General features: G+C 54.4%; 6 protein-coding genes across 6 annotated transcripts; 2 read left to right on the top strand and 4 right to left on the bottom strand.

Moving 5' to 3' along the window:
- Position 1: 1 nt before the first annotated feature.
- Positions 2 to 1,909, bottom strand: CDEST_11217 (Putative FAD-binding domain, PCMH-type, FAD-binding, type PCMH, subdomain 2). Its single transcript, XM_062927373.1, has one exon. The coding sequence runs from the start codon at positions 1,727 to 1,729 to the stop codon at positions 158 to 160; it is 1,572 nt and encodes a 523-aa protein (XP_062783424.1). The 5' UTR covers positions 1,730 to 1,909; the 3' UTR covers positions 2 to 157.
- Positions 1,910 to 2,235: 326 nt separating this feature from the next.
- CDEST_11216 (Putative lipase, GDXG histidine active, alpha/beta hydrolase-3) lies at positions 2,236 to 4,585 on the bottom strand. Its single transcript, XM_062927372.1, has 2 exons — positions 3,102 to 4,585; positions 2,236 to 3,049 (listed from the first exon to the last, which is right to left on the bottom strand). The coding sequence occupies exons 1-2, from the start codon at positions 3,857 to 3,859 to the stop codon at positions 2,329 to 2,331; spliced, it is 1,479 nt and encodes a 492-aa protein (XP_062783423.1). The 5' UTR covers positions 3,860 to 4,585; the 3' UTR covers positions 2,236 to 2,328.
- Positions 4,586 to 6,239: 1,654 nt separating this feature from the next.
- CDEST_11215 (Putative peroxisomal membrane protein) lies at positions 6,240 to 7,759 on the bottom strand. The gene is made up of 3 exons (XM_062927371.1): positions 7,619 to 7,759; positions 7,197 to 7,523; positions 6,240 to 7,141 (listed from the first exon to the last, which is right to left on the bottom strand). Exons 1-3 carry the CDS (start codon positions 7,649 to 7,651, stop codon positions 6,428 to 6,430), a joined length of 1,074 nt encoding a protein of 357 aa, XP_062783422.1. The 5' UTR covers positions 7,652 to 7,759; the 3' UTR covers positions 6,240 to 6,427.
- Positions 7,760 to 7,991: 232 nt separating this feature from the next.
- CDEST_11214 (Putative kinetochore protein Ndc80) lies at positions 7,992 to 11,590 on the top strand. The gene is made up of 5 exons (XM_062927370.1): positions 7,992 to 8,262; positions 8,332 to 10,134; positions 10,198 to 10,328; positions 10,380 to 11,429; positions 11,503 to 11,590. The coding sequence occupies exons 1-4, from the start codon at positions 8,218 to 8,220 to the stop codon at positions 10,579 to 10,581; spliced, it is 2,181 nt and encodes a 726-aa protein (XP_062783421.1). The 5' UTR covers positions 7,992 to 8,217; the 3' UTR covers positions 10,582 to 11,429; positions 11,503 to 11,590.
- A 629-nt stretch (positions 11,591 to 12,219) lies between these two features.
- Positions 12,220 to 13,969, top strand: CDEST_11213 (Putative metallo-beta-lactamase, ribonuclease Z/Hydroxyacylglutathione hydrolase). Its single transcript, XM_062927369.1, has 2 exons — positions 12,220 to 12,564; positions 12,663 to 13,969. The coding sequence occupies exons 1-2, from the start codon at positions 12,284 to 12,286 to the stop codon at positions 13,651 to 13,653; spliced, it is 1,272 nt and encodes a 423-aa protein (XP_062783420.1). The 5' UTR covers positions 12,220 to 12,283; the 3' UTR covers positions 13,654 to 13,969.
- An 817-nt stretch (positions 13,970 to 14,786) lies between these two features.
- Positions 14,787 to 16,926, bottom strand: CDEST_11212 (Putative Ccc1 family protein). Its single transcript, XM_062927368.1, has 2 exons — positions 16,000 to 16,926; positions 14,787 to 15,939 (listed from the first exon to the last, which is right to left on the bottom strand). The coding sequence occupies exons 1-2, from the start codon at positions 16,443 to 16,445 to the stop codon at positions 15,393 to 15,395; spliced, it is 993 nt and encodes a 330-aa protein (XP_062783419.1). The 5' UTR covers positions 16,446 to 16,926; the 3' UTR covers positions 14,787 to 15,392.
- Positions 16,927 to 18,437: the final 1,511 nt, after the last annotated feature.

Below are 18,437 nucleotides of genomic sequence, written 5' to 3'. Positions count from 1 at the left end.
GGGGAGGGTATGATCCTCCTGGATGATGATACATTACTACTACAAGCCGCCGCCATATAGAACAATCTATGGGTAATTGGTTTTGTCCAACTTGAGAGTATTCTGGTTGTGATTGTCAGAGAAGCTCGGAATGTGAGCTGCGCCGTTTTCTTGTGCTTTACTCCCCACCCTTGTACTTCCACTCGGCACGGCGATGCAGGTGGTAATCCTTGCTCTGAATGGCCTTGTAGATGCCGTAGAGCCCGCCAATGGGCGGCTTAGATTTGACGACGTTGCGCCAGCTCTTGAGCTCCTCTTTCCGCGCCTCGACGTCGACCTTGACCTTATTGTAAACGGTTGGAAGCGTCATGGCGCTATACTTTTCGCGCAGGCCGTCGTACCACTTCCGATCGTACGACTGCCAGAACTCGTCCTCGGTGTAGTACGTGTGGGCGTACAGCCACTTCATGCCGCCCAGCTCGCGCAGCTTGTGCTCAAGCGCGCGGTTCTTGGCCACGAATTCGTCCGGATTCGCGGGGCCCCAGCCCCAAAGGCCAATGTTGAGCATTGGCTTCGGCGCAGTCACAGTGCTGTCGCCGGCGCTGGTAGAGCTTCCGTCCGCCGTCGCCGTGGGGAGTGTTTCGACCTCGCCCGTGTGCGGATGGAAGGTCGGCGGGGCCGTCTGCTTCAGCGGACATAGCCATAGAGGCCAGATGTTGAAGCTCTCGGCCGTGTAGTCTACGAAGCGTTCGGCGTTCTTGTAGGGCAGGGCCAGATCCTGGACAACGAAGCGAGCCGACTCGCCGCTGCCGTGCAGGGCACGATAGAGCATGCGGGTGTGCAAGAAGTCGTCCAGGAACCAGCGGGTGAAGCGTGTGAAGGGGACGAATTTGAAGTAGTCGAAGGCCGCGGCGCCGACCCAAAATCCGGCGCGGTCGTAGCGGAAGAGATACTCGGCCAGCGGCACAAAGTCGACGACGGGCGCCGCAGCGTCGCTATGGCCCGAGCCGGCAGCGAGCGTGCGGTCCTTGACGTGCATGTAAAACCAGGGGTCCCAGGCGCCGCTGAAGGTCTGGGGCTTGCTGCCTTCGGGGATCTCGTCCGTCAGCTTGCCGGTGATGACGACGCCGTGGTCTTTGGAGAAGAGGATGCCGTCGACGTAGTCGTTGTTGGCGTTGAGGGTCTCGGCCTGGACGGTCTCGACGGCCTCGGCGACGCTATGGGTGCGGCGGTACGTCGTCTTGACGTATTTCTTGGCCTCAATGAGCTGCAGCTCAAGCATGGTGGTGACGCCGAGAGTGCCGACGGCGCCGGCGGCGCCGTGGAAGAGGTCGGCGCGCTCGCTCCGGCTGGCGCGGACGACCTCGCCGTTGGCCAGGACGACCTCAACCTCATTGATGGTGTCGTCGAAGAAGCCGTGTTTGAAACTCGAGGACTCACCCGCGGTGCCGGCGTAGCCGCCGCCGGCCGTAATGCCTGGGAACTCCATAACGACGGGCGGGACGAGGCCGTGGCGAAGGGTGCTCTCGACAAGGCGGTCCATAGGCACATTGGGCTCGACGAGGGCGGTGCGGCGGGCCTTGTCCACCTCGAGAACGTTGCTGAGGGCGCTGATGTCAACGAATCGATCGCGGCGGAAGGGTCGGGTGCTGTTAGTCGAGCCGTGGAAGATGCGGTACGGCTCCCGGCGGTCGAAGAAGGACCGCACGGCAGCCGCGATCTTGGAGACGGTCTTTTGGTGGCGCTCCATTCTGTCGGACAGAGAGAGGCTCTGTGGGACAACAATCCAAGGGCGGCTTGTAATAGAAGGGGAGATCTCCCCCTTGTGGGTTATGAGATTCGATGAGAAATCTCGATGTGTCACCGCCCGGTGTAAGTGAGTGAGTCGGTGTGGGTGTGACGACGCGCTGGAAAGTGAGTGAGATTTTTCTTGACGTCGTCGCGCGCCGCAGCGTCAAGTTTTGGCCGATAGGTACCTAGCTTAATCAAGTTTCTGACAAGGGGATGGTGCCAGCCACCTTGGACCTGAGTTAGCGGGCGGCCCCTGTAGTTTCGGGGAATTTCCCCAGGCAGGGATAGAGATACCTTACTTAGGTACCTTCGGTTGTTACCGACCTACCTGTGAGCCACCTAGGGCGAGCGTGACATCCAACCCAAAACCGTGCTACCGTCCTAGGATGCAACATGAGTAGATGACATACATTTCTTATTCCATAATTTCCTTTCCGTAAATTTCAATACTGTTTAGTCTCCATGCGGATACCAACTGATTACATGTTCTGATATTGGATATGCAAAGCCAACAACTCTGGCAAGGAATTTGTAGGCTACTAAATTACTTGTTCTGCTTTATAATTTTGGTACTGCTTGGTCTGAAGCGGATGCCAAGCTCATCTCCTTTTTCTTCAAAACCCTCCCGTGCATGTCCTCCTCGCTAACATTGCTCAGCAAAGACTCAAAGGTCAGAGAGACTTCCTCGAGCGTCTTGGCCTTGACCGTGATGGCCTTGGAATCAATGGTATCCGGATGGGTGATGATCTTCCTCATGAACCCAGTCCAGCCGTCGAAACAGCGCCTGGCATTGGGCGTCTTAGTCAAGATGAGGGAGAAGCAGTGCGGCATGCCCTCGTACTCTTCAAACACCACCGTCACGCCGTCCTCGTGCAACTTGCGGGCCATGTACTTGTCTTCGTCAGCCAATAGCTCCCACCCCGTGCAGATGAACACAGGAGGCGCGCCTTCCCAATTTCGGCTCATGACCAGTGTTACCAGCGGGTGCGCCAGAAGGTCATCGTCTGCGTAAAGGGCCATCCGTGGAGGCTTCGCGGGCCATGCTTCGCATGGGGGCGGGTTGTACTTGGCATATGCCCCAGCAGTTGGGAGGTAATCGAAATCCCCGTTGGCGTCCCAGCTTGCTGAGCTTTGCGTGATGTCAAGCCAAGGCGAGTTCAAAGCAAGCCCTCCAGGCAGTGGAACATCTCGTTTTTCACCGTTCCATAGGATCCTTCTGTTCTTCCTGCGCAGTTCTAGCAAGAGCTGTAGCAAAGCGAGACTCAAGTTGCCACCGGCGCTGTATTTCGATCAGTACTGCAGGCTCTTGGTTGATGTGTTAGACTGCTTACCTGTCTCCGGCAACTGCAATGTGTCGCGGGTTAACTGGCTGATGGTAGGCGTCCGAAGGCGGATATATAAGTGCCATGTAGGAGATGAGAGCATCTAGCAGGGCCGCCGGAAAGGGGTTTTGCGGAGCAAGTCGATAACGGACCGAGTACACACGACCGCCCGTCAGCTTGGCTATCTTCTTGGTCGCCGGGCGATGAGACGACGGGTCGAGGAGATAGTACGCTCCACCGTGAAAATACAACACTGTCAGAGGACTAGTGAGCTCTTTTTGAAGGTTTTCGTACTTGTCTTTTTCTCCAATCGGGGGTGGCCGTTCCTCGTCTGTGGCACCGGAACGGTAACCTGTCCATTCAGCCTCAACTGGTACGATATCCGGCAAACGCAGATCGATCTCGGGCGTGCCTGGTGTTCTCAGCGACTGGACGGCCCCGATGAGGGCATCACGGACATCGGTTTCGGGGATAGGGCAGGCGTAGGTAGAGACCCATATTCTCCCTTTCACGCCACCGTCTCGGTTGGCGATCTTTTGAGTGGAAGTGATGGACCGTAACTTATTTGGTTGAATATATGAACGCAGGACCGAGACGATGAGGTCGCTCCGCAAGTCGAGGTATTTGGACGACTTGGACATGTGCAGAGCGTGGAGGAGGGCGACCCGCGCTATCAAAGGCAGCTTGGGTAGCAGCGAGAGCAACAGCTTGAGCTGCGCAGGGTCCATGTTGAGGGGGTTTGGGAAGTCGAATGAGGAGGTGGACATTTCGAGAAAGGAAGAGGGGGAAGGGGTGGCAAGCGGCGCCTATTGTAGTTAAGGACGTGGAACGAAGACGAAGAAGCAAGCGAATGAAGTTGAGCGAGCTAAGCCGGTGTTATGCCTGACGTGGTTGAAACACATGAACAACACACGCCACCCCGGAAGAAGATGGCTGCAATTCGTTGACAGAGGCAGCAGCGGTCAAGGACTCGGGGTCGGCAAGACGTCCAGATGTGCAGAGTATTAGCAGCGGTTCCCGGACGACGGATATGGTAGCCACGCACCGCACCCACAGATCAGTCCCCTAGACGGGGTATCTTGAGGCAGGGTACCGAGGAATGGCGAGAGGTGTAAGCTGGTCGATCTTCGGCAGTGTGCCTTCGTGTGCAGAACACGTGGGGGTGGAAGGCTGTGCTAGGAACGTGCTTGCAGGCAGGGTGACCGGTGAACTGAAGAGGAAAGGTACGAATGTAACGTCGGTGAATGGCATCAAAGACCTACGAAGAACCCCCCAAGTAAGAATTCTGCAGATGGAGGGAAGCGAACGAGGTCGAGTGATGGGACAGCAAGAGGCGGAAGACGTAGTCGGCGAACGAATCGATGACATGACCCTTGGCAACAAGCCTCGGCTGGAGGGATTCAGTCGACGAATCGTTGCGTCCACCAGATGGTGCAGTCCACCTCGCCAGGGCGTTAGTTCCCTCATTAGATCCGCCCGTCCTGTGCCGAAGCCAAAGATTATTGGTGCCATGGATCGAAAGGCCAAATCGGGGGGACAACCCCATCACCGCTCTTTTTCATTCTCGTAGTGCCAGTAGCGGGCTAGGAGCCGCCGAAGGGCCGAAAAGAGGGGCGACCATGGATTATGAGTGGCGAGCAGAGGTAAAGGGTATCGCAATGCAAAGGATTCCAAACCCCGTGAGTGGCCAGCGAGAACGAGTGTAGACCTGTGTTCGTTCAGTAAGTTAGCAAGGGGGTGGGCCTCCGAAGCCAAGAGCGAATATGTAGGACGGTAGGGAGTAGTGTTATTTTGTGTACTGATGATGTTGAGATGGCAGATGTAGGGCGTAGGCAGGCGATACATTCTGTCGCCATTGACATTCCAGGGCCAGAAGGGAAAGGCCAGGTCGATGAGATGGAGACCGTCAGCTTCATCGTCGAGCTTCACAGCATCCTGGAACAGAGCCGCAAGGACGGTCAAAAGAGGAAACAGTTGCGAAAACCCTGAGATGGTTGGAACAAGTTTTGGCTGCTGGCTGCGGAAATGGAGCTGGTAGGCAAAAGGACCGAATCTTGTGAGTGCACTTGTAAATTTTCTTTTTCTTGCTTCTTTGATCCATCTCCTCCTTCTTTCTAGGGCCGCTTTGAATCCGTCAATGTTAATGAGAAACAGTAGCTACAAAACCCCTTCCCACACAAAGCTCACCAGGTAGCTATGTGGGTATATGGTTTTCCACAAAGGAAGCCTTGTTACACAAAGATGTGTTGACAATGTGCTTGTACGTGTTGATTACTGTTGTTATACACAATAATCGTTTGAAAGTCGGGATGCTCAGCCCTGATCGACACCAAACACCCCGCATTCTGCATCCCTCAGTCATGGTAGAACGCACGGATAGAATGAGGTCGCAACACCTTTCAACTCACTCGACTCGGTACCTGGGTCTCGGCGTTTGTGGGGCGGGATTGGTTGCAAACTTCCAAACACATTCAACTTGAGGCTAGTAGAGTACGAGATCTGCGCCCGTTGCCGAATGAAGAGCGACTCACGAAAAGCGACGCGTCCTGGAGCATTAAAGTACACCCATGTTAATATGCCCATGCGGGTGTGGTAATGTGTGTAAACGTCGCCAAGAAAAGAAAGAAACACGCCCAATCCAACGGCTCCGGTAAAACACACTGCAGCAGTTTCGGGATAAACCCCCCGTTTTAAGTCCGACTTGCGAGATAGACAACAACAATAGTTGTATCGACCATCTTCAACGCAGCGTTAGACCCAGCTGCACTCCTCTACAGAACACATAATCCGGAAACTGAGAGCAGGTCGTCGTCGACATTCAACACTCTTGCAGTCAAACCGGCTGCGTCGATACAGCCACACAGACTAGAATCTTGCTGATCATAGCAGACGTTTAGCTCTGCGTCAATGTACCCCTGGTGCCATCTCGTTGCTATCCCCCATCCCGTCTCGAGCAGAGTTGAAAAGCTGCTCCATTCAAGGTAATTGAGACAACTTTGACGCTAAACCTAGCCGAACCTTTCCTTCCCCCGCGACTCTCATCGCATGACAAGGATGGTTATGGCGACAGCCCGGTGGCGGCCCACCTGTGCGAATCACGTCAAAACTGGCTGTCACGCGTGATGACCCGTCGCAGCTGTCACTCGGTTAGAGATAGAAACTTTGTGGTATTTCTTTGATACTAGTTTTCCAATGCTCTTGTTTAGTACAAATGCGCCTACCAATCGAATTTCATAATTAAGTCGGTCGCTCCCTCGTTTCGTAGCGCAATGAAATCATTCACACCGTTTACATATACATTGAACACGTCCACCTCGAAGCCCAATACAGTACTGCTACGCAGTTCCAGCTGATTGTTGCTGCAGGCTGCTATCTGCCCCGGTTTCGTTCGGTGTTGTCGAAGAGGCTGCAGAGTCTTTATCCCTGCTAGCCATGGCCATCTGCCACGCGGGAATCGATGCCTTTGTTCCCGTGGCGCCGCTGAACGGCGAGGGCCGGTTGAAGGATGGCGTGCTGGTCGTCTTCGGCGTCTCAGAGTTGGTAGTTGACTCGGTGCTAGCCGACTGGTTGTCGCCCCCCGGGGCGGCAGAGCGGTTCGGTCCAGAAGACGTGGGCGTCGCGTTCCCGCCAGTCCGCAGACCGTTTGTGGTTGCCGAAGATGATGCTGCATTCATACGCTGGGTAATCAGGGTCTTGAGGCTAGTAAGCTCGGAATTAACTTCCTTCAGTCTCGAGTCGGTAAGGTCCTTCTGGGTGTTCATGGCCTTTGGGATGGAGTCCTTTAGGATTTGCACATCATCCTTGACGCGTTGCGTCTCAATCTCCCGCCGCGTATTGGCCGACCTCAGCTCCTGCATAATCGATTCCAGGTCCGTCAAAGCCGTGTCGAGCTTCTCTGTTCGTTCTTTCTCTGCTGCCTTGAGCTCCTCTGTGTCCTTGGCAAGTTGCTCAACAAGCCCGAAAGCCTTGTCAAACTGCTCCTCGATCGATTTCTTGTCCTGTTCAAGCCTCTCAGGGGTCGGGGGTGCAACTAGGGGATACACATATCGCTAGAGAACTATCAGTGACACGTGTTTGAAGCATCCTCGACCGAGGAAGCCGCACCTTGGCTAATGTGTACGCGCCGTAGCTGACACCGCCGACAACAGTGGCCATAATGAACCAATCTCTCCAGTCCCTCTTCGGAGGCGGCGGCGGCGGCTGCCATGCTGCATACTGAGGAGGGTAAGGCTGATAATAAGGTTGTTGTTGCGGCTGAGCTACCGCCATCGGACCCGGCGCAGCAGCCGCAGCGGGCTGGACGCCGACTCTCGACAAAGCGGCATCGATCTCTTCTTGAGTAAGGTTCTTCGTCCGCAGAAAAGACACACGGTTCTCGATTGACGAACTCGCTACGCTCGGGTCTTGCAGGACTACAAGTCTGTCAGCTTGCTGGCATGCGATCAGTCGGTTTGTTCGTTACTAACACTGCGTCTTGATTTAAGTTAGCCGCGCGTTACTGGACACGGGAGAAAGAGCTTGCATACCGCCGAGGCGACGATGTCCTCTCGAATCGCCATCTTTATTATGTCGCTCTATGAGCCTCGTCGCATTCTCCTTCAATCGAAGAGGTGCTGTGTAACGAAGGTGATGATGGCAAGTGGCATATGCACCTGAAAGAATGGAGGGAATGCTGGCTTGACTGCGACTCGAGTCCTGAACCGAGGCTTCGGCGCAGAGCGGCGGCTGGGGATTGCTTACCTAACACAACGGAATGCCGAACAACTCCGCTCAGAGCCCCGTTGCAGCACTGTCACGTGTTGGGCATCAGTGAGGTCATGGTCCAAGCGCCTGTTGTTTGAGAGGGAACACGCGCGGCCAATCAGCAAGGGCGAGAGCAATTTGTTTACTTTCTTCCAGAGCAACAACATTTACCTCCCGGCCTTTTCATCCCCCCACAGCACCTATCAACAACCTCATATGCGCCCGCGCAAATCGCAGCATCTTCATCAGAAGCTGTCGCGTCAGGAGTTTCTTTTGCTAAAAACTCTGGATCCATTGTCTACACCATCGCAGTCCAGTCACTAGTCAGTTAGTGGGCTGCGATTCAACCTCTGCATCACTTACCTGGCACACCCCTCCCACCATGTCGCAAGACACCGGCTTGTGGAGCGTGCGCCGACCAAGAGAGGTCAGCTCTACCCTCGAGATCCCAACAGTACGGTTTTCGTCGGATCATACTTACTAGTATATCACGCAGACCTTAGGAGGAATCAACTATAACACCGGCTTGCCACAACCCGCATCCGCCATGAAACGATCTGCCTCGGGCGCAGGCGCGCCGTACTCGAACAGCCATGGACGTTCCATGTCCGGCTCCAGACATTCTTTGGCGTTATCACGACCTAGCCAGCCCATGTTTCAGCGCTCTTCATCCGGCACCAACCTGGCAGATGTTGGCCTCTCGTCGGTGAAGCGGACTTCGATGCGCGACAAGTCCTTCGCGCCAACGCCAGCGCCGGGACGTTCTTCACAAGATGCGGACAGGAGGAGTAGCGTATACCGCGCGAGGACTTCGACCGCTGGCCCAATGAGTCACCAAAGTTTCTTTCAGCAAGCACCTCAACCTGCTGGTGTACCCAGAGACCCTCGCCCGTTGAGGGACCGATCTTACCAGGCGAGAATAGGGCAGGAACTATTGGATTACCTGGCCCAGAACAACTTCGAGATGCAGATGAAGCATACTCTTTCTCAGAACATTATCAAATCACCCACACAGAAAGACTTCAACTTCATGTTCCAGTGGCTGTACCGCCGCATCGACCCGAGCCACAAGTTCCAGAAGAACATCGATCAAGAAGTTCCCCCAATTCTGAAGCAGCTTCGATACCCATACGAACGAAGTATTACCAAAAGTCAGATCGCCGCTGTTGGTGGTCAGAACTGGAGCACTTTCTTGGGACTGCTGCACTGGATGATGCAGTTGGCGCAAATGCTGGACGGCTATGCCTCCAATCGATATGACGATGCGTGCCTCGAGAGTGGCATCGACGTTACCGGTGATCATATTATCTTCGACTTCCTTAGCAAAGCATATAGGGACTGGCTTGCCATGGACGAGGACGCTGACGACGAGGACGCGAACCGAGCATTAGCCCCCCACATTGAACGGATGGCACAGGCTTTCGAACAGTCCAACTCCAAGTACACTTCCGAGCTCGAGATGCTCGAGGGGGAGAACAACCGACTGTTGCGTGAGATCGAAGATCTTGAGAAGTCCACTCCAGACCCCGCTGTACTCGACAATCACTTCAGAATTATGGAAGAAGACAAAATCAAGTTCGAAGAATACAACGCACTCGCGATGCAGAGATCCGACAAGTACGAAACACGGATCCAGGTTCTTCAAGAGGAGCTTGAGAAACTTAATGAGGAGCTGCGGGAAGTCGAGGACGAGCGGCGAGGGTTGCAGAAGGCCGTGGACGATCTAGGCATCAGCATGCAGGATATCGACCGCATGACAGCTGAGCGAGAGCGTTTACAAAAGGGGATTGAGTCTGCCTCGCAACGGCTTGAAGAGGTCAAGAAAAAAGTGGCCGAAAAAGAACTGGAAGCGGGCAAGAAACTAGACGACCTTGAGAGAATGGTGGATAGGTACAACACCCTGGCGTACCAAATCGGCCTGATACCCGCAACAGCAGTCAATGCCAACGGCAAAGATTACGAGCTCCAGGTGACAGTCAACGACGGCCCGGATTTCAGCTCGTCGCAGCTCAAAGGATCTAGTGGTGCTTCATCAAGCGACCGACTCCTTGTCGATCCTGTGTCTGGATACCAGCCTGCCCACATTCTCAACCTCGATCTGCGCGGCCAGGTCAAGAACAGTTTTCTCACGCTGAGGAAAGAAATTTCCGAAAGAAGGACTGTTGCGATGGACATGATGATGAAAGACCATGACCTGCTGGATGGCATCAAGGAAGCGATCGAAGACAAGCGGAGCGAAGTTGAGGCTTTGGAGCACCGTGTCCGTGCTGCGGAGGAAGAGTACGAGAAGACCAAGGAGGTACGTTCAGTTCAACGCGGCTAACCGTTCCCCCCCCCCCCCATGCTAATCAACATCCCATAGGTCACAACGACACAAAAAATGGCATCTGACGCACAAATCGAAAAGATGGAAAAGGAACTTGCAAAGATGCGAGCCACCCTGACCGAGTCAGTACAGCTCATGGAGCAACGCGAGATGAACACCAGCATCGAGTAAGTTATGCGTCTATCATGGCTTGGTTATGATACTGATGCTGTCTCCAGGTATGAACAGCTTGCTCTTCGCGCAAACTCTCTGCGAGAAGAGCTTCATACAGAGATTGACCGGATGCTTAACGATGTCATCAAGTTCAAAATTCATGTGCAGAGGAACCTCGACGACTATGAGGGTTTCGTTACTGATGAACTTGAAAAGGAGTTGGGGAGTGATGAGATGAGGGAGGATACCCGGAATCTGGATATGTAAATTGGTTTTCTGAGGCTTTGATGGACCTCCTTTGTGAGGACAGTCTCCTGTCAGTTATTTGCTTAGCGTTCGGTGGCAGTTTGTGTACAGGGTATACTTTGTTCTCGTTTCTCAATACCATGACGACGAATTATGAATGACAGTCACAGGGGGGCAGCGTCGCCCCAGGCGAACCGAATCTTTGTGTGCTGTTTGACACATTTGAGTTGGCAGCAGCCATAGTTACAGGTTGGTTGACCTTCAGACTTCAGCCCGAAGGTTTAACCGGAGCCGGGAGAGAATCTACTGTGTCGTGCATGGAGGGTTTTGGAGAAAGCATTGCGGAAGAGACGAATAGCGATGAATACCGTGCCCAGATAAGAAACAGCATCCGTACCCCAATTCCAGAAGGCATCCAAACGTCACAGAATAGCCGCAGGATACCCGAGGGCAATCAACCGATATCGATTGCACAAGTGATTCACTCACCTGCAATGATTGAGCGAGCCTCCCAGCCTTGTCGGCTCGTCGACATCAAAGCCGCTTGGCAGGCCTCCTGCGTGGCGCTCCACAGACATAGCGGCTACGAGTCCACCTCAAAACGTTTACCAAGCCCCGCTCTAACAAGAAGACTTGGACAATCGAGCAACCGATCCGCGGTGGTTTTTGGGTCCCAGGATACTGGGTACGAGATTGGAAACTCCCAAAGATGTAGAGACGAATTCTGATCCAGAGTTGGAAGACTGAGGAGACAACCAGTCGCAGCCGGACCTTTGGAGGCCGAAGGGGTCGGTCACTCAGGCTCGACTTTGATTGGTTTTTATTGAGTCAAGACGTATTTCTCAAATGGCCCAGCCGCCAATTCGAGGCTGTGTATGAACTCAGTAGGCTATATATGAGAGGGATTCAACAAGGAAATAATCCGATTGCTAGTGGGCTTACCTGTAAGCTAATGCGTATGCATGCAAGAGTGCAGCAAATGCGGCCGTTAGCTATTGTGAAGTGATGATGGGAGATGGCCCACCGCCACGGAGGGAAGATTCTGCCGAGTCTCCGTAGCGAGTCTAGCTGGACGGAGTTTAATAGCCCCGGCTTTACAGGGAAACGGAGCCTTGCTTGGTAGGTAGGTTATTACTTACCTACCTAAGGTACCTACCTACCTGCCTGGCGTGACCTAAGTACCTAGTAAGCAATGTACCTCAGATAGGTAAGTGCCTATGTCCGATATCTCCACCAGAAACGGAACTTACACGCACATGGTGATGATCAGACAATTGGGTTATTGCCTGACAGCTCAACTACAACCTGAGTGAAAACAGCTCATTCTTTCGCGCTTTCATCTCATCTCTGTTTGTGGCCTCCGTGGTTTGTGTGAGATGTCGCCCAGCAGCTGAGAGGCCTCAAGAACCAAACCAACCTCCATGGGTAGCTACGCCCTTGCTATACATACGTATGACGGCTGCAGCCTTCTCGGGCCGGGGTCCTCTCTTTCGCTAATCCCGAGTGGATCTTGCTTCCGCAGTCCACTGCCAACCCCATTCTCCTCGGCCGGTCAACGCGGGCATACCATCCGCACCACCTTTGGGCGTCGACTCTCGCTCGCGCGCCATCTCTCCCTTTCTCTCTTTTGTCTCTCTACCCCCTTCCTTAGCAAACCCCCTCACATAAGTATATATCTCGTACTCCCCTCAAACCCCCAGGTGCAGCGTCATCTGAAGGAACCATGTCCAGGCTCAGGCAGTTCCTTCACAAATTCTTCCAACAGCCACCCATACGCCCCGGTGCGAGAAGAGCTACGGCCACCCCAGCATCCATTCTTGCCCTCTCAATGGCCTCGTACTCGACCACCGTCACCAAGATCCCCGACCTGGGCCCGACGCCCGAGGATGCCGCGTCGAAGCCGCACCATCTCAAAAAGAACGGTAACACCATCGGCTTCAAGAACGTACACCCTTCCTTCGGTGATGGTGTCGGCTTCCCCCAAATTTTCAGGCATGTTGTCTGGTACGTATCACTGCACCGGGCCCTTCCGGCCCCGCACCCGCCATGCCCTATGAGGTCTACGAGGTCCAAACCACTAACACGAAACCCGCCATCTCCAGGCCCCAATTGATCGGCGACCTTAAATTCCCCGACACATCGCCGCCGACCGTCAACGTTGTCAAGCCAGACTTCCTTCCCACCCGAACTGCCTCTAACAAGCTGCGCGCCACCTGGCTCGGTCACGCCTGTTACTACGTCGAGTTCCCCTCAGGCCTGCGCGTACTCTTTGATCCGGTCTTCGAGGACCGCTGCTCGCCTTTCTCCTTCCTGGGCCCCAAGCGCTTCACCCCGAAGCCTTGCGACCTCGCCGACATCCCCTTCGTCGATGCCGTCCTTATCAGCCATAGCCACTACGACCACCTGTCCCATGAGTCCGTCCTCACCATCCAGAAGCACAACCCCAAGGCCCATTTTTTCGTCGGCCTCGGCCTCGAATCATGGTTCAAGAAGGCTGGCTTGAAGAACGTGACCGAGCTTGACTGGTGGGAGGACGCCGAGATCACCCTGACCGTGGACAAGGGCGTTGACGACGTCCCTGAGACCATCTCCGCCCAGATATCCTGCCTTCCCTGCCAACACACCTCGGCACGCACGCTCTTCGATAAGGACACTACCTTGTGGGCGTCCTGGGGTGTCAAGTCGGCCGGGAAGTCGGTCTGGTTTGGAGGCGACACCGGATACCGCGCCGTGCCGTGGACCCCGCTCGACGTCGACGATTACGGCCCCAAGTACGCTCATCTGCCCATGTGCCCGCAGTTCCGGCAAATCGGCGACCTACGCGGGCCCTTTGATCTCGGTCTGATTCCCATCGGCGCGTACTACCCCCGTGTGGCATTCTCTGGTATGCACGCCAACCCCTTTGACTCGGTTGAAATTTTCCAGGATACCAAGTGCGAGCGCGCTATGGGCATTCACTGGGGTACCTGGGCTCTGACCATGGAGGAGGTTCTAGAGCCCCCGAAGCTCCTTCAAGAGGCCATGAAGCGCAAGGGACTTCCGGCTACCGGCGTGTTTGACGTTTGCGAAATTGGCGAGAGCAGAGAGTTCTAAGGCCGATGCGTGATGTGTAGGACTACTGTATGCTTTAAGCTTTCCTTTGCTAGTGTGGGCAGGCGTCCGGAGGTAAACTTGGCTTTAAGTGTTCCGGGACCGGGGTGGATTATATACCATAGACAGGGCAATGGCACAGAATTGTGTAAGCATCTACTTGACCCGGATTGGGATTTATTCTCATATGGCAAAGCTGTACGTACACCCTTCATGCAGTTTCGCGTCCCCTCTTCTCGTGCTCTGGGTACAAACACTCCGTGGGATTCGCGTATCAAAATAGAAAGCCATTGAATACACCATACGATCATCCACAAAAAGAACATACAACACCAGGTATTCGCTGGTCGTCACCGACCCAACTACTAATCCGGCCCTCATTGGCTTATCTATGGGAGAGCGGACGGGATCCCGAGTTCTCCAATGGATATGGTCGTATGTGATGATTCGACCAGATAATTTAGTATATTAACGAAGAAGAGTGGCATACTTCCAAAGGATCCTTCTTTGGGTGGTAGCGATATGCTGTTCTTGAGTGAAAACCTGATTTGTCGTTCTGGTACCCTAAGTATCTACCTGCTCTGTTTTTAATGGAACTCCAACTGGCAGACAGACTCCCACCTGCCTAGTAAAACGCCCGTCGAATACCGATTCCATTCGCGCGGCACTCTAGAAACGATTCTGTAACATCATGCGTCTCCCATCAGAAGCTGTATGGAAGTATCTCCTTTTGGTGTCGAAAAGGAAGACTGAACAGGGAGAGAACATTCAGCGACTCGGACGACCGCCTCGCAGTGTCGTTTGTCTATCTTGCAAGAAATGGAAAGGGAGGGCTTCCACGATGATCGGAAGTTTCGCCATGGAGTTGTATCTTTGTACTACAGCCACTCGATCCATTTGCGATCGGACATGAGGACTGATTTCCAAAATCTGTGTCATTAGGCAGGACATGCATCGGGCCTTTTGGGAATCTCTGAGAATCTGAAATGGCGTCCTCCCCCTCCAGACCCAGACTCGATGCCTCTGTTATTGACTCGCGGCATCTTGTTAAGCAACCTGTCAAGAAGTTCCAGAGCACACCTTTGCAACTGTCTTTTGCGGATTTCAAGTCGCCTATCAATTCTGCTGAAGTCTGTGGTTTGGATAAATGACGGGGGCAAATACATCAATCTATGCGCTGTCCCGCAATGATGATGTCCTTTTCAAAACGGCGGTACACATTTAGTCTGAAGAGTCAGGATACTATTTGATCCACCTAGCCAGATGAGTGATGGCGGATCGGACAATGCCCAAGCCGAAAGTACGGACTATGCCTTTATAGATGTTGTAGGTTTTCATCATGATTAACACCGAGAAAATGTGATGTTCAAGATGTAAAAGAAAGGACTCAAAGTCCGTTGATAGAGTGGTATTCTGTAACATGCGTTTTCTCCACAAGAGGGCGCAGCATCGAACCCCGCGACTTTGTCGAATTCTTCGACGCCAACGCCGCTTGCACATCGCTGCCAGTCGTCATCTTGCCCATCCTCTCCAGGCGATGCTCATAAAGGGCACCTTCCCACGTAAACGCCTTACAATGCAAACATGGGAGAGTCCCTCAGCCTTTTCCCAGCCGTTGCCCACTTCTGTCGTTCCATCGCCATGGACCCGATCCATCCCGTACGCATCCTGACATAGAAAAGTATGAGAGACACAGAAAAGAAACATAGAGAAAGGAGAAAAAAGAGAAGAGTTGTGGGGTATTAGAATATCCTGCTCGCCAACGCCGACAAATCATCGGACTGCGCCAGCTGGTCAAAGGCCTTCACCAGCCCCATCGCCGCGCCTGCCGCAGCGCCACCGACAACAACCATCTCCAAGCCACCGACGACAGCCTGCCTCACGCACCGCACGCCCGACCAGCCCGAGACGATGCACGTCTTGACATAGCCAAAGGCGAAAAGCGCGACAGCCATGACGGCGACGGAAATGTAAAGGGCGAGGTAAACGTCCTCGGCGGGGACGAAGAAATAGGGGAAGAGCGGCACGAGGCCGCCGAGAAGGTAGCCCGCGGCGATGGTCAGGGCGGAGACCAAGGCGCGGTTCGAGGCGGGCTCCTGCTCGCAGTGATGGAAGTGCATGAGGAAGTCGATGAGGCGCGGCGACGTTGAGAGGTGGTCCGTCACCTCCTCGAGGGTATGCTTGGGCAGGCCGTAGGGCTCGAGGACCTCGACGACCTGGGCGCGGGCGAGAGCCGGGTCGTCGCGCGTCAGACGGGTGCACTCGTTACGGGTTTCTTTGTACGAGGCGCTGCGATGGCGTTAGAAGGGATGTCAAATATCGTTGCAGAGAAGAGCATATCACACTTACGCCTCGCTCTTGGCTCCTAGGTAGCCACCAAGGCCCATGGATATGGCACCGGCAATCAACTCGGCCATGCCACCAAAGATGACAACCTTGGTCTGGCCCAGAGCCGACAAGCCGGCGGTGAGGGCAAAGGGCACCGTCAAGCCATCCGACAGTCCGATGGTGGCATCGGAGATGACGCGGGCGTCGAAGCGGAAACGGCGGGACTCGCTCTCGGAAGATACGGTCGAGGTTGATGAGGTTTCCGAGGCGGTCGTCGCCATGGTGGCCATCGACGAGGTCCGGGCTCCGGGCCCAAGGAGCGGTTGCCTCTCGAGGTCACCGCCGTCGACAACGGTTTCATCCGACATTGTGCTCTCGGCGCGCTCATTAGTGGCGATGGCGGCCTTGGACCGGACGGGGGGCGGGGTGCGGCCGAAGAGGAGGTTTTTCAACGTCACGAGACCCATGTTTTTTTCCTTTCCTAAGGGTGATATGATGTGTCGTCTCCGTTCCTGCTGGTGTTGGTGTCGTACGTCCTGACGTGTGGGTGATCTAGGCGAGAAGGTCCTGAGATCGGAGAGTCTGATATCTCTCCTCCCTGCCCAGGCAAGAAGTCCGTTCGTGAGAATAAGGGGGGCCGGGGGGTTGCTTTTTGTTCTCCCAGGGAGGCAACACGGATGGAAGGCAGAAAGATGAAAGTCCGGGGTAATGAGACAGTTATTTGTTTGTTTATTTTGGTACGGCTTCCGTGGTGACTGGGGTGCCGCGAGGAGAAGAGAGTGGTAGGTGTGGGAGGGATGGGATGCGTGTGTGCGATATGGGTAATGAGATGAGATCAATACATGCCAGTGTAAGAGCAAGCGTCCGTCACTTTAAATTCCACAAAGCGTCTCCGTCCTTCCCCTCCCGAGCCATGAACAAGAACGATCCTAGCAGGCTAAAGCAAGCCGTGCAAAATGGGAAAAAACCGAAACTTACAAAGCCCCAGAAAGCGGCGGTCCAGAAGGGCCAAGCTCCTCCTCTCGTTCGCTCATGACCGCAGCTCTCCATCGCGAAAGGGCCCAGTTTGGATTACCCCCCTGCCTGCCACCGTCTGCAGCTGTGCAAGTCTGCAGGTCAACATGGGTCCCGGACCACCCTGCAGCCCAGTGTTACGCCTCGGACGAGTAATCAGCATTAACCGGTCTTTGATTGGCCACACACATTGCTAAGCAGCTTCTCCAACGTCGGCTATTGGTTCGGGAGGGCCCCGCAGACTCACCGGCCTCTTGGGTGTCAGGGGTACTCGAACCACCCCAGCTGAGAGTTCGGGAGCAAAGGAAACAGAGAGAGAAGAAGCGAAAGCAAAGCACAACAACTTGCCTCTTTGGGCCCTGCCACAGCCTCGATACCTGCCCATGATTGGTTCCGCAGCTACCCTCCGACCCTCCGGGGATGACGGTTCGGCTTCCGGCTCGTTTATCTACCGTCGCCGACTCGGCGACGAACAAGATTTGTTGACTGACGGACGTGGGGAAGCAAAAATGGTGGTGTTCTTGGAAGGGGCGGGGAGAGAAATTCTTTGTTTTGTCTTTTTTATTTCATATACTTGTCAGCAATTCCAGCAGTAATCACCTTTCCAAGACAACATCACTGGTCAGTCATTCTCGGTTCTCGGCGCAACGCAATAGAAATTCTCTGCAGCTCTGACTGGTCCGTTTGAGCGTCTCCCCAACCCAGATTCCAAGAGTAATTGATTCGACCGTTTTTGCCTTATTGCAGCAGGTCGGCACGCAGAGAAGCGGGCATGCCTAAGTCGGACCAGAATGACGCTTTTTGGTTCACCAGGCAAGCGGACAAGCAGGCATGTCGCTGAATATCGCAATGCAGCAACCCCTCAAGGCCGCAAGCCGTGTCTTCCGATGCTTGTCTCCGATGCAGGAGAAAATAGTCTGGATCCCCCGAATCCTGCCGTCTCAGGTTCAGGAATGAAGTTGCCCGAGATGCCGTCTTGCATACTGCAACGCCGTTCCTCACACAGCTCTGTAATTCGATCTTGCCTATTTGCTGCTATCTCTCCCCGATGCCAGCGATGGGTGTGGCTGGAACCTCTCGGCCACATTCAAATAGACGGATGCCTGTTTTGGCGACACCTCGGAAACGTGACGGGGAAATGAGAAGAAGGGGGTTGAGTTGGCATCTGCTTTCGCTTTGGAGGCCCGGGCGAAAGCTTCCAAACACCGTCTGTCCTCTTTTCTCCTTCTTTTTTGTTTTGCTTTCGGAGGAGCGGTTTTCATTCTTGCCCGCTTCTCGAACCAGAAGATAGAACTCGGGCTCTCGGGGATCACTGGAGTAAGGAACCAGCTCTTAACAAAGCCAAGGAGTCTGAGCGATGGGTAGTTCCTTGCCTCCGTGCTCTGCACTCATTGACAGCATCAAGTGAAAAAGAAAGAAAAAAAAAGGGGGGGGGGGGGGGGGGG

Source organism: Colletotrichum destructivum, chromosome 7 (assembly GCF_034447905.1).
Source record: "Colletotrichum destructivum chromosome 7, complete sequence".
NCBI classification, from domain to species: Eukaryota; Fungi; Ascomycota; class Sordariomycetes; order Glomerellales; family Glomerellaceae; genus Colletotrichum; species Colletotrichum destructivum.
The sequence above is the reverse complement of the archived record's forward strand: the minus strand, read 5'-3'. Positions and strand labels throughout refer to the sequence as shown.

Coding starts and splice junctions, on each gene's coding strand:
- CDEST_11217 (XM_062927373.1), bottom strand. CDS start 1,729: ATGGAGCGCCACCAAAAGACCGTCTCCAAGATCGCGGCTGCCGTGCGG.
- CDEST_11216 (XM_062927372.1), bottom strand. CDS start 3,859: ATGTCCACCTCCTCATTCGACTTCCCAAACCCCCTCAACATGGACCCT. Junction 3,050..3,101: donor ATTGCAGTTGCCGGAGACAG/GTAAGCAGTCTA, acceptor ATCGAAATACAG/CGCCGGTGGCAACTTGAGTC.
- CDEST_11212 (XM_062927368.1), bottom strand. CDS start 16,445: ATGGGTCTCGTGACGTTGAAAAACCTCCTCTTCGGCCGCACCCCGCCC. Junction 15,940..15,999: donor CTAGGAGCCAAGAGCGAGGC/GTAAGTGTGATA, acceptor ACGCCATCGCAG/CGCCTCGTACAAAGAAACCC.
- CDEST_11215 (XM_062927371.1), bottom strand. CDS start 7,651: ATGGCGATTCGAGAGGACATCGTCGCCTCGGCG. Junction 7,524..7,618: donor AGGACATCGTCGCCTCGGCG/GTATGCAAGCTC, acceptor ATCGCATGCCAG/CAAGCTGACAGACTTGTAGT. Junction 7,142..7,196: donor GCGCGTACACATTAGCCAAG/GTGCGGCTTCCT, acceptor ATAGTTCTCTAG/CGATATGTGTATCCCCTAGT.
- CDEST_11213 (XM_062927369.1), top strand. CDS start 12,284: ATGTCCAGGCTCAGGCAGTTCCTTCACAAATTCTTCCAACAGCCACCC. Junction 12,565..12,662: donor ATTTTCAGGCATGTTGTCTG/GTACGTATCACT, acceptor CGCCATCTCCAG/GCCCCAATTGATCGGCGACC.
- CDEST_11214 (XM_062927370.1), top strand. CDS start 8,218: ATGTCGCAAGACACCGGCTTGTGGAGCGTGCGCCGACCAAGAGAG. Junction 8,263..8,331: donor GCGTGCGCCGACCAAGAGAG/GTCAGCTCTACC, acceptor TATATCACGCAG/ACCTTAGGAGGAATCAACTA. Junction 10,135..10,197: donor AGTACGAGAAGACCAAGGAG/GTACGTTCAGTT, acceptor AACATCCCATAG/GTCACAACGACACAAAAAAT.